Source organism: Lacerta agilis, chromosome 3 (assembly GCF_009819535.1).
Source record: "Lacerta agilis isolate rLacAgi1 chromosome 3, rLacAgi1.pri, whole genome shotgun sequence".
Taxonomy (NCBI): Eukaryota; Metazoa; Chordata; class Lepidosauria; order Squamata; family Lacertidae; genus Lacerta; species Lacerta agilis.
Genome location: NC_046314.1, coordinates 113,536,888 through 113,553,839, shown reverse-complemented (window position 1 = coordinate 113,553,839; position 16,952 = coordinate 113,536,888). Strand labels below are relative to the sequence as shown.

Here is a 16,952-nt window from a genome sequence, read left to right as displayed (position 1 = left end):
CGGGTGTGTGTGTGCTGTGGCCCTGGGTGCAATTTTGAGAGGGGGCACAAGCAGGCACACCCACAGCAGGCTCCTTCACCGGAGCCTAGCTTGGTGCCAGAAGGAGCTGCACCTTGGCTGCGGTGCTTGTGCCTAGCGCAGCTTCACTCCCAGGTCAGGCATGACCTGGGGTAAGAGAGCAGGCAAGTGGGCAGCAGCGCTGCCGCCCACCCTCCTCGGCCGTGGCATACCTCGCACCCAGTGGCATCAGCTCTTACGACCCGGCAGCAGAGGGCAGCCCTCCTTGGCCGTGGCGAGGTGTGCTGGGCAACAGCAATTCCTCCCGCCTCTGCTGCCGGGTTAGGCCTAACCTGGCAGCGGAGAGCAGGAGAAGAGTGGGCAGCAGTCTCCCCACCCCTCTCCTACTCTGTGGCGCATGGGAGGGTGCCCCTTCGTGCCCCATCCCCCACGGGGGCACGCCCTGTGCGCCCGCCCCGGGCAGCATGGGCATAGGCTCCACCGCTGCTGAGAGCAGCTCCTTGTTGCTGCTCCTCCTACCCCAAAGCATTCAGAATCCAGCAGCAGGGAAGGTGAGAGAGGTGGGTTGGAGCAGCCTTCTCCACCTTGTTGCCTGGGACTGTTGGAAGATGCAGTCGAAAACATTCGGAAGGCAGCAGGTTGGGGGAAAGTTAGAGGGTGCCTCCTCCCTTCAACAAGACCGAGTTGTGTCTTTTCAGGAGGACGATCCAAGGTTCCCCACTTTCCTCCGTTTGCCCTGTCTGTTGCTACTTTTAAAGCTTGCCCAGCTCTTTCCCTTCCCTCCGGTTGGCTAGTGGAGTAGCTCAGCTGCAGTGAGCATGCTGGGCATTGTATGCCTTTGGGCGATCCTCCCACCATATTTTTCTTCCAACATGGGATGCAACTCTGACTCCTGTTACCTATGCTGTCTCCATGGGGTTTCATTTCCTCCTCCACCATGGATGTGGCGTGGGGGTGGGGTGGGGCAGTGGTGGGTATGTGACTCACAGCTCATTGACAGCTTTCAAAAGGCCCTTATGAATCCTGTAATCAGACCTCAGCAGCGACTGAAGATTAAACCATGCTGTACAGAAAGCCAAGCTTGTGAAACCAGTCTATTGCTCTGGTTGCTGCCTCTGAGTCAACTGACGAGGTGGAGGACCCAGGGAATCCCCTTTTCTTTTTCAAACTGCCCCATTCACTCATTTTTCTCAGTTTGCATCAGATTTTCTTTACTCCATCCCATTTCACCTAAAGGGCCTGTTTGTTTGTCACTGAGTGGGGAAGCCTGTGCCTTTTATAGATGCACAAAGAATCTATCATCAGCAAATAATTAAAATTAGTCACTAGAAATTACATTGTTTTTTCTAATGAACAGATGTGTCTTCTTAGAGGAGTGGAAGAACAGCTGTACCCATATAGAATGTGAAAGGAGGCCTAAGCCACCATTATGCATTCTGCTGTGAGCCTGCTATTTCGTTTTGACATGTTAAAAATGAGGAGAGAGCCAACCAGCTACAAATCCACATAACAGTAACACCGTCCAACCCACATTTTACCAGCTTCTCCCACTAGAATATTATGGAAGCTTTGTTCAGGCAAGCTTAAAATGGTGATTCAGTTACAGAGACATGCTGAAGTCTAGCTCAGGGGTAGTCAACCTTTTTATACCTACCACCCACTAATGATGGTAAAATTTCCTTACCGCCCATCAGTGCTGCAGTAACATGTGCCGTAGAACCCCCTACCGCCCACCTGGAATCCTGAAATGCCCATTAGTGGGCGGTAGGAACCAGGTTGACTACCCCTGGTCTAGCTTAAGGTGGTGTCTGAGCAATGGAGCTCAGAGATGCAGATTGCTCTCAGATTTCTGGAATGGTGATGAGATGAAGAGAGGTAAAAGACGAGTGTGTCCACGCAGGCGAGGAGACTATATATGGCAATGCCCCTGGCAGGGCACAGTGGGAGTGTCTCACAGAAGTGTGCATGCACACAAAAGCTTATACCCAGAACAAACTTAGTTGGTCTCTAAGGTGCTACTGGACAATTTTTATTTATTTATTTCGACTGCGCCAGACCAACACGGCTACCTACCTGAATCTAGAATTACAGGAGCTGTGAGCTTCAGATATCACGAACCTATCTTCGCAAACAATAAATCTTTGGTTTGACTGCTCTTTGAATATCCCACACTTTGGGCTCCTGAACTGGCAAGTGACTCCATAGTACAAAGCATAAGGGGCTGTTATTGTCAGGATATTATTACAAGCCGAGCTGCAAAAGCTGCAGCAGCGAGGCCAGCATGACTATGTGTCTGTTTTATCCTGTGGGAAAGCCACCAGTTCTACCAGCTTTCTCACACACGTGATGTTTTTGTACTGTACTGTTGTACTTTACTTTCGTTTTCTGGCTCAGAGATGCCGGACACCCTAATGCACAGCTCTGACTTAATGAGCTGGCAAGCAGAGACATATTCTGCATCTTATCTACAATAAATTAGTTTTAGCCTTAATGGCTTGTGTGTGTTGTTCTTCACACCTGGGAACAATCGCATATGAATGTGCCCCTGGACTCGAGTAGCCAGGAGGGCACGCAGGCTTCGTCCCTACCTGGGGGTCAGTCTCACAACTTGCCCCCACGGGACGTTTCCTAACAGTTATTGCCTCTTCACCCCTGCTCTACCTCCAGCTGATGCCTTTGTGAAACCTGAAACGGGCAGTTAAGTTTGGTGAAGCAGAGGCCCTGGTTTCCTTGTGGCCTACAGCTTCACCAGGGGCAGTTGCAGCTGGGAACTTAGCTGCCCAGTTCCTCCTCCGGGTGCGGAGCTCCTTCTCCCCTTGCCAAACAAGTGGGGCAGCCTCAGTGCCAGCTCATTAACATGCCATGACCTTCTCTTCAAAATTTTCCCTTTTCCATTGGCGACTCTCAAGCTCTTTTCGCAAGAATCGTTACAGTGAGTGATGAGATGAAGCCAGGGCGACACGGTACAAATGACTTCTGCTAAATAATCATATGATGAGCTGCAGGAAGGGAGTTTTATTAGTCTTAACTCAGCAGGTATTGATTGTGGGGAGAGGAAAATCGCGGATCGATATATCAGAAGACAAGTGACAGCTGCAGAAAACTCTGTAAATCAAAGATACATTTTTACAACCAAAGTAAGAGCTATGAGCTGCCCTTTACAGTTTCACTGCGCCGTGCCAAAAGAGCGCTTCAGAGCATAGCGATTTGTCTCCATTACCACTTGGATCCTTTGAGAATGGAGGGGAACGGAAAACGGTTCCATTAGGTTCTTGCCTTGCATGGGAGGGGGAGATTAGGAGTGCCATGTGTGCGGCTCTCAAAATGCCATTGCGATCCAAGCTTACACTTGAACTGAATTAAACCTGGTGATTCCACTTTGAAAAGTAGCATGGTCTCAGGCCTGGAATATTCATCTAGTTTCTAATCGCACTGCAAGGATTAATTTTGGCTTCTGCTTGATCTGTAGCTTATCAACACCCGGTGAGTTTTTTTTGTGACTACACAATGCGTCTTAGCTTTGTTGGATGCATTCAAGGCCACCTTTGCTTCCTGGCTCAATGACACTCTTGCATTACATTGGAACAGGAGGCTCAGGCAGCTGTGTAACGTATTATGGTCTTCATTCTGGTGTGCTCCTGATCCAGTTTGAAGCACAGCATAATCTCAATTCCAGTGCCATAATTCAGCTTCTGTGGAGCGTTTCTATAACATACTGCTCACCTTTCCTGTTGGGTGCCTTTTCCACATCACAGCTTCTCTCTAAGCTAGTCACAACTTCCAACAGTTTTAGCTGAACAGTTTTTCTTTCACTTTCATACCTTGACCATTAGCTCCAGTCGTGTCCGACTGGGGTTGCGGCGCTCATCTCGTGTTACTGGCCGAGGGAGCCGGCGTACAGCTTCCGGGTCATGTGGCCAGCATGACAAAGCCGCTTCTGGCGAACCAGAGCAGCGCACGCAAACGCCGTTTACCTTCGCACCGGAGCGGTACCTATTTATCTACTTGCACTTTGACGTGCTTTCGAACTGCTAGGTGGGCAGGAGCTGGGACCGAGCAACGGGAGCTCACCCTGTCGTGGGGATTCGAACTGCCGACCTTCTAATCAGCAAGCCCTAGGCTCTGTGGTTTAACCCATAGCGCCACCCGCTTTCATACTTTCAGTTAATTTCACCTATGGTGCCTGCATGACGCACAGCTGAGAATTAGTGCACCAGGTTTAGCAACTAACTCTTGCATGGAGGCAAGTGTGGTTGTGTCTGTGTGTGCCTTTCCCAGTCTTCTGGTGGACAAGCTGACAGACACCCATTTTCTAGTGAACCTTGTTACCTCTGGCTCAAGGTATGGTTTGCTTTTTAAAAAATCTTTAGAACTTACCTAACAGAGAGCTCACAGAAACTCGGGAATACAGGAAGCATACTGAGTCAGACCATTTGATCTATCTAACTCCTTGTCTTGTCTGGAGAATTGACTGGCAGTGGCTCTCCAAGGTTTCAGAAGGGACCTTCTTAGTCCTACCTGGAGATGATGAGGACTGAACCTGAGAGATTCTGCAGGTTAAGCAGATGCACCAGCCCTGAGCAGTGGCCTTTCTCTGTGTAACTGGCATGGCCCGGGTCTAAGTCAATAAGTTCGAAATTCTGTTGGTTCTGGCGAGAGAATTAAACCCATGCTTAAAATCAATAGAACGAGTAAATCCTTAGTGTTGGCTGGGTGAGGTGGTCCTTGTTTCAGGGATGCCCATGGTTCAAACTACTTTGCATTTCTTGTTCTGAGGGTCAGCATGGCAACAAGTTTCCATAGCAGACTTGGCTCCATTAGTATACTGTATATACATTAATTCATATTCAGCCAATTGTTGGGCAGCTACATGGTGGCTTCTCATAGACTGTCCGCAACTCTAAAGTGCTAGTCCAGGCATAGGCAAACTCGGCCCTCCAGATGTTTTGGGACTACAACTCCCATCATCCCCGACCACTGGTCCTGTTACCTAGGGGTGATGGGAGTTGTAGTCCCAAAACATCTGGAGGGCCGAGTTTGCCTATGCCTGCGCTAGTACTTACTAGAAAAGCTTTAAATGGCCAGGTTTCTGCACGCAGTTTCAGGAGCAATTCTTTACAGACCCAGCCACGCCTCAAGATCAACGGAGTGGGTCCAGCTTGTAATTCCTTTCGTATGTGGAATGAGGTCAATGGGGAAGTAGAGCAGTCTTTTCCATCACATGCACCACCCCTTTCGGCTCAGATGTATGCGGCGACGGTTAAGTGACACCTGAGTTTTGATTTATTTTAGAAGCAGATACGACTTTTCTTTGTCCATGTCCATGGAGTTTTCTTGGCAGGGATACTGGAGTGGCTTGCCAGTTCCTTCTCCAGGTGGATCACGTTTGGTCCAAACTCTCCACTATGACCTGTCCATCTTGACCTGTCCATAGCTTCCCTGAGTAATTCAAGCCCCTTCGCCACGACAAGGCAGTGATCCATGAAGGGGAATAGAAGGGGAAGAAATGGAGGCAGTGAGAGATTTCACTTTCTTGGGTTCCATGATCACTGCAGATGGTGACAGCAGTCACGAAATTAGAAGACGCCTGCTTCTTGGGAGAAAAGCAATGACAAACCTAGACAGCATCTTAAAAAGCAAAGACATCACCTTGCCGACAAAGGTCCGTATAGTTAAAGCTATGGTTTTCCCAGTAGTAATGTACGGAAGTGAGAGCTGGACCATAAAGAAGGCTGATCGCCGAAGAATTGATGCTTTTGAATTATGGTGCTGGAGGAGACTCTGGAGAGTCCCATGGACTGCAAGAAGATCAAACCTATCCATTCTCAAAGAAATCAGCCCTGAGTGCTCACTAGAAGGACAGATCCTGAAGCTGAGGCTCCAGTACTTTGGCCACCTCATGAGAAGAGAAGACTCCCTAGAAAAGACCCTGATGTTGGGAAAGATGGAGGGCACAAGGAGGAGGGGACGACAGAAGATGAGATGGTTGGACAGTGTTCTCGAAGCTACTAACATGAGTTTGGCCAAACTGCGGGAGGCAGTGAAGGATAGGCGTGCCTGGCGTGCTCTGGTCCATGGGGTCACGAAGAGTCGGACACGACTGAACGACTAAACAACAACACGACTTTTCTATGTAGGTGGGGATTTGGTTCTGAAGTTTCAGTAGTGATATGCAGTGTTTGAAATGCGCCGGGTGCATTTTGCAACAGGCTATCAGTCACTTGTGACCAAGTGAAGATGCCCGGGTGCCAGGATGGCACCTGAAGTCTCCACCACCTGGAGGTGCCTGCCTGGGGATCCTTGGATCTGGACTGTTCTCACACAACAGCAACACATCCTGTAGAGTTCTGTCTGTGGTATTGTAAGGTCCTTGGATGGTTGCTCATGAGAAACCAGGCAAAACTCCAACCGTTTCTTTATTAGTTTTATTGTGCATGCTATGTACAGTGCAGAGCTTAAAAGTTCATGTCTGTATCAACCGTCTGCAGAATCCGGTAGTGGCCCCTTCCGGTTCTGACCCCAACATAAGAGTTTTGGTATCCGAAATCTCCGCCTCCCCTCTTTTTGTTTCACTCCTCTGCATACTTGGGGCAACGGAAATAGCGTGTCTCCCTCCTTGCCCACTGAGCGAGAGGAGTGCAGGGTCTCTCCAACATACCCAGAGCCTCGGCTCTCCAGCTCCTGAGCTGCCTGCCCCTCCGCACTGGAGACCTCGCTGCTCCCTCCGCTGGACGAGGAGGTGCTACTGGTCAGGTGGGGCTGAGGCTCTCTGTAGCATCCCGAGAGCCCTTCCACCACCTTGTGCTGAGCCGGGGACAGTTCCCTGACAGGTATTTTATGTGCACAATCAGAATGAATTTCAGGAACCAAAAAGTTGTATTGAAAAATGCGACTTTCAAACCGCCTGACCAAAAATGGTTAATACGACTGTGATACAAATCTAAGGTTGCTCCGGATTTGCTGATTAAGGTATCCCGGGGGGGGGGGGAGTTAAGGCTTCCAGGTGGAATTTTAAGGTGACTCATCTCACACATGTGGTGTAGTGCTTGCCTGGGTAGACTTCCTTCTCGACAAAGAAAGGATTATCAGGATCGGTCATTCTACACTATTGTTTCCTAAATTGAATTTCTTGCCTCATTTGTTGCCTATTGAGATTTCCACAAGCAATAGTTGCCAGGGGGAGTTGATAGTAAGCACCAGTGCTTCTTTGAAGAAGAAGAAAAGTTTTGTTTTTTTAAGGCCACCTTGATGTTCTCTTGAAAATAAATGGTGCACTTATATGAAACAGCAGAATAAATGGGGCACTTATATGAAACGTGCATTGTGTCACAGGTTGGCAAAATCTCCCTCTTCCCCTGGCCTGCCTTTTTTGCCGTGCAGCAAGCAAACTATTCCATTTCACAAGCAAGTCCAAACTGTTTGACAACACAGCACAGCACAGCAGTGGCGCAGTCCCAGAGTCGTTTAGATAATCAGGGGTGCAACACGCATGGGGTGGCTTGTGTACGAGAGGCAAAGGCGGTCTGTCCTGTTATGCCACCTTAAGGTATGGTCTCATGCTAACTGCTTCTGCCATTACCCCTTGCCATTTGGCTCCTCCCTTACCTGAACTGTTTCCACCAACTGCCATTCTACCTGGCTGCTTCAGAGGTGCCAGAAAGGCTGTCGTCTGTTGACCTGGTTGGGGCCAACTTTGGTTTGGCTCTTGCCACCCCTGAATTGCCTTTATCGGTGGCCACTCCACCTTGTCATTGTCTGTCTGTGTGCCAGCTCACAGCATAATGCCATCAATTTGGTGTGTGCATCCATACCTCCACTCAAGCTTCTCACAGTGGCATGCAGCCCTCTCTTAATCTTCAGCCCATTTCCCCCCAGTGACGAAGTAACAAATGAGCCTTAGGCTTCTATTGCCGTAGAACCAGCACAGGGACCTCCCTCTGTTTAAAGCAGAGCAGGATTATAGGGGAAACTTTCCAGCTCCTGTAAGGGTGCAGAACCACCTCCTCAGATAAGCACTCCCCACTCATTAGAGAGTTTCTAAAGGCCTCTTTACAATTGGGTTCTTTGAGTGATTTTTTGATACCCCTTTCCCATTTTTTTAAGCAGCCTCTTGATTTCAGTGAATTAAATGACAGCACATATTGCAATCACTCTCTTGATTTCTCTTAATGCCTTACAGCTGTACTTGGCTGCCAGTGATGTCATCAAGCCATAATATGCATTCACTTCTGGTTAAGCAAGAGGGAAATACACTTGATAAAAATGTCAACTGTGGGCGTACAACACGCGAAGGGCTTGTTTTTCTAAACCTGTGGCAGGACAACACTAACATTAGATTGATTGGTTATATTTTCACCCTCTGGGATGTAGAACTGAGCCACCCACACCTTCTTCTTCTTCTTCTTCTTCTCCTCCTCCTCTAATCTTAGGGATGAGGCAGGGGAATGATGTCGGCACACAGTATCGGTCTGCCATCTACACGTTTTCCCCAGAACAGTTGGAGGCTGCTTTGAGATCCAAAGAAGATTACCAAAAGGTAAGGCTGAGTAGAACTTTACAGTGAGGGGAACTTTCAGGTCCCCCACAAGCACCCGGCCTCTGGAAAAAAAGGGATCATCAACTTTTTAGCCATCAGGCTGTACATTGCTACAAAGTTTTGCAGAGTTCTAAGTGCCAGCGTGAGTTTTCCAGCCTTCCTGGAGACTAGCTCCCTGTTGGGTTTCTTGCCTGGCTATTAGTGCACTCACATGAGAGATCATTTTGGCCTCGCTATACTTTTTTCATGGTGTCGCACCTAGCAGAAGAGAGAATTCATCACTCCGAACCGTGAACTCCATGCTGATGTTGCCATCTCTCCCTGTTGGAACATCTGGGGTTTGCATGACATTGGTTTATACTGTTGCTGCTGCTGCTTCTTCTGCATTTAAATCTGCTGGCATTATCCTTTTTTTTCCTTAATGCTTTTGGCAGTCATAGTCAAAACTAACTGAGCACCAGAGCAATGCTTTTCATATTCCTCCCCCGAGGGAGCCCTTTCCTTATCCATTTGCTTGCTAGTGAGTCTATGCATTTCTCGAGGAACCTATGTCAGATTCAGAGTCCCATTCAGCAGTGCCCTTGCTGTTTACACAGGGCACTGGCCAAACCTCTTGGGCTTTACCATTGGTCCATGTCAACCCAAGCCTTCATTAATGGTCTTTTCCTGGAGGAACCCCTGATAAGCTTCTAAGGAAGCCTAGAAAGAGTTTGAACAATGCACTAGAGAGAGATACTTCAGCAGTATGTCAGTTCCCAGCTCTGTAGGCAGACATGGGCTTACATCAAGGAGGTCTTGATTACCAGGAGGTTGTCTCCATAGTTTTTGTCTGGAGGTATCTTGGAAGGTTGTTGGGAATCGCACTTGCTGGGAATCGCAGGTGGGGAGAGTGCTGCTGTGCTCAGATCCAGCTTTCAGAAGTCCCGTAGGCATCTGGTTGGCTGTTGCGAGAATAGGATGCTGAACCAGATGGGCCATTGGCCTGATCCTGCAGGCTCCTCTTAAGGTGTAAAGCCATCAAGTGTGACTGGCAATTGGTAAGTTGGCCGCTTCCTTACATACTAAAGCACGCAATAGCATCATCCATGCACTCCTGAGACCTTCTCCTGCAAAACATATGCTCTACCTCTGACTTCTCACCCCCAAACATATTTGTCAGCTGGTAACGATTGAAACTTGGGTTTACAGTGTAGTTTTCCTCCCCAGAGGGCTGTGGGTAGTTCTAGTTATGTTGTTGGCATTCTTGCTCTAAGAGCCGTTATTTGATTTAAACCCTGGAGAAAGTTGAAAGAACAACTCTTTCCTTCCTCACCTCCAGAAATTTGCCATGATGAATGCCAAAAGGAGAGGGCGAGGATGGGTAGAGGGGGACAGGACAGTATAGTACCAGACCTATAGATTTAGGATTGCTTGGCACAGATTGTCTGCTGTGTCCTGTGAAGGGTTAAGCAGATTTTAAGCTGGCAGGTTTGACTCTCTTCATTGCACCCACAAACTGAGGTTCAGTGTCCGCAGCTCCCCTCCTGGTGTGCTCAGCCTGGAGCTGGCAGTCCTGTCATTGTCTGTTTTGGGCTGCCAACTTGGATGGATAAGTACTGGCCTGTGTCTGACTGATAGGAGGTCGGACGTGACTGCGCGACCACGCAAGCGTTGGCCCTCTAATCAGGGACGGCGGCCTGATTTGTGAGGGTCTCTATGCCTCTAGCAAGTCCTTAGCTTCCCTTTCCCCTTTTCCTCCTTACTGATAGGATACCTTTCCACAGGCAAAGGTTTTGGGTGGGGTTGCGTATAAGGGTACATTCAACGCAGTCGATCCCCACTTGCAGTCCAAGATGATACAGTCTCAAGAGAGACTGTCCTCCATGCATATTTGACTTCCTTAAATGAGGAGACTGAAGAGGCTTTTGATGAATTGAAAGAGGTGAGGCTGTTCCAAACACCCTCACCAGACTCTTTCTCAGTGTCTCTTTATCTCTGGAGTGGTTCATTTTACTACTTATTCCATGTATACCTTGTCGTTCTCTTTTTCGCCTTACTCTGGGGTGTTCCCTTGCTCCCTCCCATGCTAATATTCTTGCATTTTAATTCAGCAGTTCCCTTTTCTTTACCATTTTTCCTGCTTATCTGCACAGATGTTTCTTGAAAGATCAAGTCAGTGGAATTATTCATAGGAAGTTTAAATGAAACATGTTTATCTGTTCTTGGGACAATATTGTCCTTAATTTAGGTAATGTGCAGTGTCTTTGGGAAAAAATGAGCCCTATTGGGGCTTCAGTACATATGGAATTGCAGACTTAGATATTTAATATACAGTATGTTAAATAATCTTTCTGTAATCTCAGTGAATGAAGGGTGCAATTTAGTGTCGTTTAGCTGTAATTTTCAGTGAGCCACTTCCAGGCAAAGAGAGTCAGTTGCAGCAGAAAAAGAACCAAGAGGCTTGTGGCACATTAGAGGATAACCAGTATTATTATAGCACAAGATTCTGTGAACTAGAGACCGCTTTAGCAGATGTGGGTGTTAAGCAGCTGCTTAGGGCTTAAGTCATAAGGAGTGCTAGGGTGGGGATTTCTCTCACTGCCCTTCTGGGGTGCAACAAGCACGCCCTGGAAAATCTGGGGCAGTTGCTTTTGTGTGTTCCTTATCTGACTTGTGGACTGAGTCAGTGGGGATAAGTGAATTGCCAATCAGCACGTTATACCTGCTTTTCTCAGTATTAGATGTTTTTGGCTGGGAAGGTGGGCTAGATGAGCTTGCAAATATTCCCGCAGAAGCCATTGCCTGGACTTAAGCCCGCAGCTGGTTCTGAACATGGGGCACAAAGGGTGTCAGGCAGCAATTCAGACTTTGTGACACTGTCCAGCTCTGGCTGAAGAAGAGAATTGCAGAGCCATACCATCAAGGAAGCCTCTAAAGGAACTTATTTAATTTTATTTATTGAAATATACATAAGCCACACTTTCATAAAGTATATCATAAACTTTACGACATGCAAAATAGAGTGAAAGCAGTAAAAGCATCCATAAATAGGCTAAGGACCAGACTGTTTCTGGTCTCGGTTGATTTCACACATGCTTTTTCATTCTGCTTTTTTCTTTTCTTTTTAAGTATGCAAGTTTGTATTCAGACGTTACTTGAATATATGTTATTACAACATTTTGATTAAGGACTATTTTAGTTCAATGCGTTCATTTCTAAACATAGTTTATTATAAAGCGCGTATTTCTTGTAATGCATTTGGGTACATTTTAGTGCTAAAATCCATATCATAACATTTGGAGAAGAGCAAAATCCAAGGACAATTACATTCCAGTCTGTGTGTTAGTCTGGAAGGTGTGAATTAGGTTAGTTTGCTTGAACATGCAGACCGAACACAATTCCCCTCCGTCCCCGTGGTAGGCCAGAGTAGTTCAAGTTATCTCTGACCCCTAGAAAGCCTTCTGATCTGCTCCATCCACCAATAGAATTGTACGATCCATTGCAGCAGACCCCGTCCAGGGTCACCTATTTCTCAGCAAGGCTCTGTTGCCTTCTTCTCCAGTGACTGAAGGCACATGTCAGTTGGGTGCAGAGCCCTACAGTCTCAGCCCAAGGGATGCCTCGGATAGGCTAGTTCCTTAGCTGGTTCTGACATGGAATACTGTGTCCAGTTCTGGGCACCACAGAGCAAGAAGGATACTGACAAGCTGGAACGTGTCCAGAAGAGGGCAACCAAAATGGTCCAAGGCCTGTAAACGATGCCTTATGAGGAACGGCTTAGGGAGCTGGGTATGTTTAGCCTGGAGAAGAGAAGGTTAAGGGGTGATATGATAGCCATGTTCAAATATATAAAAGGATGTCATATAGAGGAGGGTGAAAGGCTGTTTTCTGCTGCTCCAGAGAAGCGGACACGGGGCAATGGATTCAAACTACAAGAAAGAAGATTCCCCTTAAACATGAGGAAGAACTTCCTGACAGTGAGAGCTGTTCGGCAGTGGAATTTGCTGCCAAGGAGTGTGGTGGAGTCTCCTTCTTTAGAGGTCTTGAAGCGGAGGCTTGACAGCCATCTGTCAGGAATGCTTTGGTGGTGTTTCCTGCTTGGCAGGGGGTTGGACTGGATGGCCCTGGTGGTCTCTTCCAAATCTATGATTCTATGATTCTCCAGTGACAGAAGGCACATGTCAGTTGGGTGCAGAGCCCTACAGTCTCTTAGCCCAAGGGATGCCTTGGATAGGCTAGTTCCTAAGCTGGTTCTGACACGTGTGGTGGTGTGCCAGGAATATCTGTGGATGGCACTTCATGGCTCTGAACATTTGCACAGTGTGCTCCAAAACATATTTTCCTCGAATCCGCATTAATGGCATTAATATATTTGACTCTCCAGTTGTTGCTCATGCTAAATAGCCCATTTATCTCTCTGTGCAACTGTCGGGCATCACCTGCCCTGTTTCTGTGTTGGTGTAATCATTTCTTACTATTGCAATTGTTTAATTATATCTTGTGTGATCATTTCTCTCCCCCTCCCCCCTCCCGCGCCCCTCCAAACTTGTCATTATCTCTTCCAAATGTGCAAATTGGTGTTAAGTATCAACTGCCACAGCAAATAAACATCCACATTATTCAATGGCATTTTATTGCAGCAAAGGGGAAAGCTGCTGTAATTGACTTGCCTGCTGTAAGATGTTGAAATTCAGACCTACGACCACGGGAGAACCTGGTTTATTTCATTGCCCTCTGGTGGCCTTGAGACATGACTGCAGTGCAGTCAAATGAAGCAGCTCACGTTTGCGCCTTCCTATATTGGCTGAAGTTGCCTTTTTCTCAGTAGCCACATCCGTATGAGCCCCCTTCCCCTACATAGGCTATTGTGTATTAGCAAGAGCCAATGCATCTTACAGGATCAAGGTCCCACAGAGTGCGGAGCTTGGTCAAAGCAGCAGAAATTGAGAAAGGAAATCAGTGCAGAGCGACAGGCCAGTGGGTCCCAGTAGAAATCCAAAGTGCAGCCAGGTCTCAAATCCAGGGAAACATTCCAGAGCAAGAGAAGGCAGGAACACAGAGTTACTTATTACAGCTGGAGGTCAACTCGCCAGCAGATGTGCTTTAAAAATGTAGGGCAGCTGGAAAGTTGTGAGTCCTGTAGGGCAGTGTTTTTCAACCTTTTTTTGGGCAAAGGCACACTTGTTTCACTGCAGATGGTGACAGCAGTCACGAAATCAGAAGACGCCTGCTTCTTGGGAGAAAAGCAATGACAAACCTAGACAGCATCTTAAAAAGCAAAGACATCACCTTGCCGACAAAAGTCCGTATAGTTAAAGCTATGGTTTTCCCAGTAGTAATGTATGGAAGTGAGAGCTGGACCATAAAGAAGGCTGATCGCCGTAGAATTGATGCTTTTGAATTATGGTGCTGGAGGAGACTCTTGAGAGTCCCATGGACTGCAAGAAGATCAAACCTATCCATTCTCAAAGAAATCAGCCCTGAGTACTCACTAGAAGGACAGATCCTGAAGTTGAGGCTCCAGTACTTTGGCCACCTCATGAGAAGAGAAGAATCCCTAGAAAAGACCCTGATGTTGGGAAAGATGGAGGGCACAAGGAGAAGGGGACGACAGAGGATGAGATGGTTGGACAGTGTTCTTGAAGCTACTAACATGAGTTTGGCCAAACTGCGAGAGGCAGTGAAGGATAGGCGTGCCTGGCGTACTCTGGTCCATGGGGTCACGAAGAGTCGGACACGACTGAACGACTGAACAACAACAACACTTGTTTCATGAAAAAAATCACGAGGCACACCACCATTAGAAAATGTTAAAAAATTTAACTCTGTGCCTATATTGACTATATATAAAGTAATTTCCCACGGCACACCAGGCAACATCTCGCGGCACACTAGTGTGCCGCGGAACAGTGGTTGAAAAACACTGCTGTAGGGTAGGGCTGGTTCTGAGTACCAAAGTCAAACATTACCGAAACTGGCACACTCAAGCAAGATCAAGAATGAATCCTGACCATACGCCTTGATCCGCAGGAACCAGCAGAGGAAGAGCGCAGGCACGCCATACTTTTTCAAGGGCCTCCCAGCAGAAAACAACAAATTGCTTTTTAAACCTTGCTCTGCAAAAAAGCAGCTCAGCACTGGGAATTACCCCAAAAGGAGCCTAGTTAAAAACTGGATGTGCACTTGGGTCTAGGATACTTAAACTTGGGGAGTTTTTGTCTGTTGCCCAAATGGATCCACTGCTGTATCTTTAGTTTCTGTGGGAATCTTTAACATGTTTCAATGCCTCCTCCCAACCCTTGTATCACAATTTTTGCAGGCTAGCACACACACCTCCTGCTATCTGATGCACATGTCTGACGCTCTCAGCTTCCATTTTACGGCCTATAATGTATCCCCATTTGTTGTCTATTGGAAAGCAGGAAGGTCCCTGGAACCGAGTAGAAAACACTTGTACGCTTTTCACAGAAGCTCAGCTGCTCATTAATTTTACTCACAAATCCAGCACAGGGAACTGAACTTGTAGATGGGTTGGTGATGAGGCCTGTACACTACGTTTGTCACATTAATAGTAGCTGTGATTGAAGGGCATATGTATAAATGTTTGAAAACATTTTGGCCATGGTGTATTAACTGTAATGCAGAAGCATAAATTGAACAATGAGTAGTGATGTTTATTTGGCTATTGAGTTAAAGTCACTCTTCCGTCTTTATCTTCAAGGGGAGAAAGCAGTTGCCTGGAGGTTTTTGTGAATTTATTTCCATCAATCAGTTAGTTCAGTGGTTCCCAATTAGCTAATTACCGAGGACCCCCCGTACTTATTGAAAGCCAAGCCATGGACCCCTTTACTTGTGAAATTTTTGATAACTCTGTGATAGTTACCTCTGCAAAGCAAATTTTTGAACAAAATGTGGTGTACCCCTAATAAGCAAAGGATTTTAGGTATACTAAAAAAACAGACTAGGACTGAGTGGTAGTCTGGTTTTCAACATCGTGATATATCAGCAGCTAAACACTGCGATATTCTGATATATCACGATGTCTGAAATTAGAGATCAGGCATGGGGATGAATGAAGGAGCAGTCACAGAGATTGGATGGGATTGCCTTGGTGCCAGGGGAGGGTAGTGCCACGATGCCTTGAAGTGAGAGCGATCAGCTGCCCTGGTCTCAGATGAGCAGCGTTATCAGCTGAGATCATTGTGCAATATGGGCAGTGCCTGGATATCGACTGCCCTGTTTTCCCTCGCACAAGGAGAGATACATTGCTGCATATATAACTGCATACAGTTATTGCAGTGTTATCACCACTACAGTCGTACCTTGGTTCTCGAATGCCTTGTGACTCGAACGTTTTGGCTCCCAAACGCCACAAACCCGGAAGTAAGTGTTGCGAAGTTTTTTTAGAAGCCAAACTTCCGACGTGGCTTCCGCGGCTTCTGGTTGAGTGCAGGAAGCTCCTGCAGCCAATCGGAAGCCGCTCCATGGTTTTCGAATGTTTTCGGAATTCGAATGGGCTTCCAGAATGTATTCCATTTGAGAACCAAGGTACGACTGTATATTGAAAAACCGAACAGCGCTAAAACAGACCATAAAATTTGTGATATTACAATGTGAAAATGATGATGATGAAGAAGAAGAGTTTGGATTTGATATCCCGCTTTATCACTACCCGAAGGAGTCTCAAAGCGGCTCACATTCTCCTTTCCCTTCCTCCCCCACAACAAACACTCTGTGAGGTGAGTGGGGCTGAGAGACTTCAGAGAAGTGGGACTAGCCCAAGGTCACCCAGCAGCTGCATGTGGAGGAGTGGAGACACGAACCCAGTTCCCCAGATTACGAGTCTACCGCTCTTAACCACTACACCATGCTGGGGAGTCAAGGGGTGGGGCCGTGGAGCCTCTGGGTGCATTCCACGGATCTCCAGGGGTCCATGGACCCCTGATTGGGAACCACTGAGCTAGTTGACTAAAACCTCAGAGATTGAGTGGTAGTGAAAAATAAGTGTAGTCTGTAGACGGCTCCTGGGAAAATACTTACAGGCTTTATGAAAATCTCTCAGATCTTCAGCTTCAGGGATTTCCCTCGAAACTCAAATTAACCAGCCTTTTGTGAATGGTGATTGTTGGGCCTGCAGCTAAAGATACAGCTAAAGATGGCAGATAGCATAGCTCACCTGGGCAGCTGGAACCCAGCCATTAATGCTTCCCTTACAGAGTTGAAAGGATTACTGGCATTATACAAAGCTTGGAGTGTAGTGGGGAAAGCGGAATATAAATGTTCATGGTACTGCATATAAAAATGTGGAATGTTTTCTGCGGTGTTAGTGGGATCTAACATCTGGTTTGCAAATAATGGGTTTATTTCTTAGTTTGTTCAATTTATTGGTTTGTTCAAGACAGGTAGAGTGTTTTAATTG

The 16,952-nt window shown here is 47.1% G+C and overlaps 1 protein-coding gene across 1 annotated transcript in view; it reads left to right on the top strand.

The window, feature by feature from the left end:
- MSRA (methionine sulfoxide reductase A) overlaps nt 1-16,952 on the top strand; it is a 158,583-nt gene that overhangs the window by 84,773 nt on the left and 56,858 nt on the right. Inside the window, exon 5 of the mRNA XM_033145166.1 lies at nt 8,448-8,554. Coding sequence (XP_033001057.1) covers nt 8,448-8,554 — 107 coding nt within the window. The remainder of the gene's footprint in view (nt 1-8,447; nt 8,555-16,952) is intronic.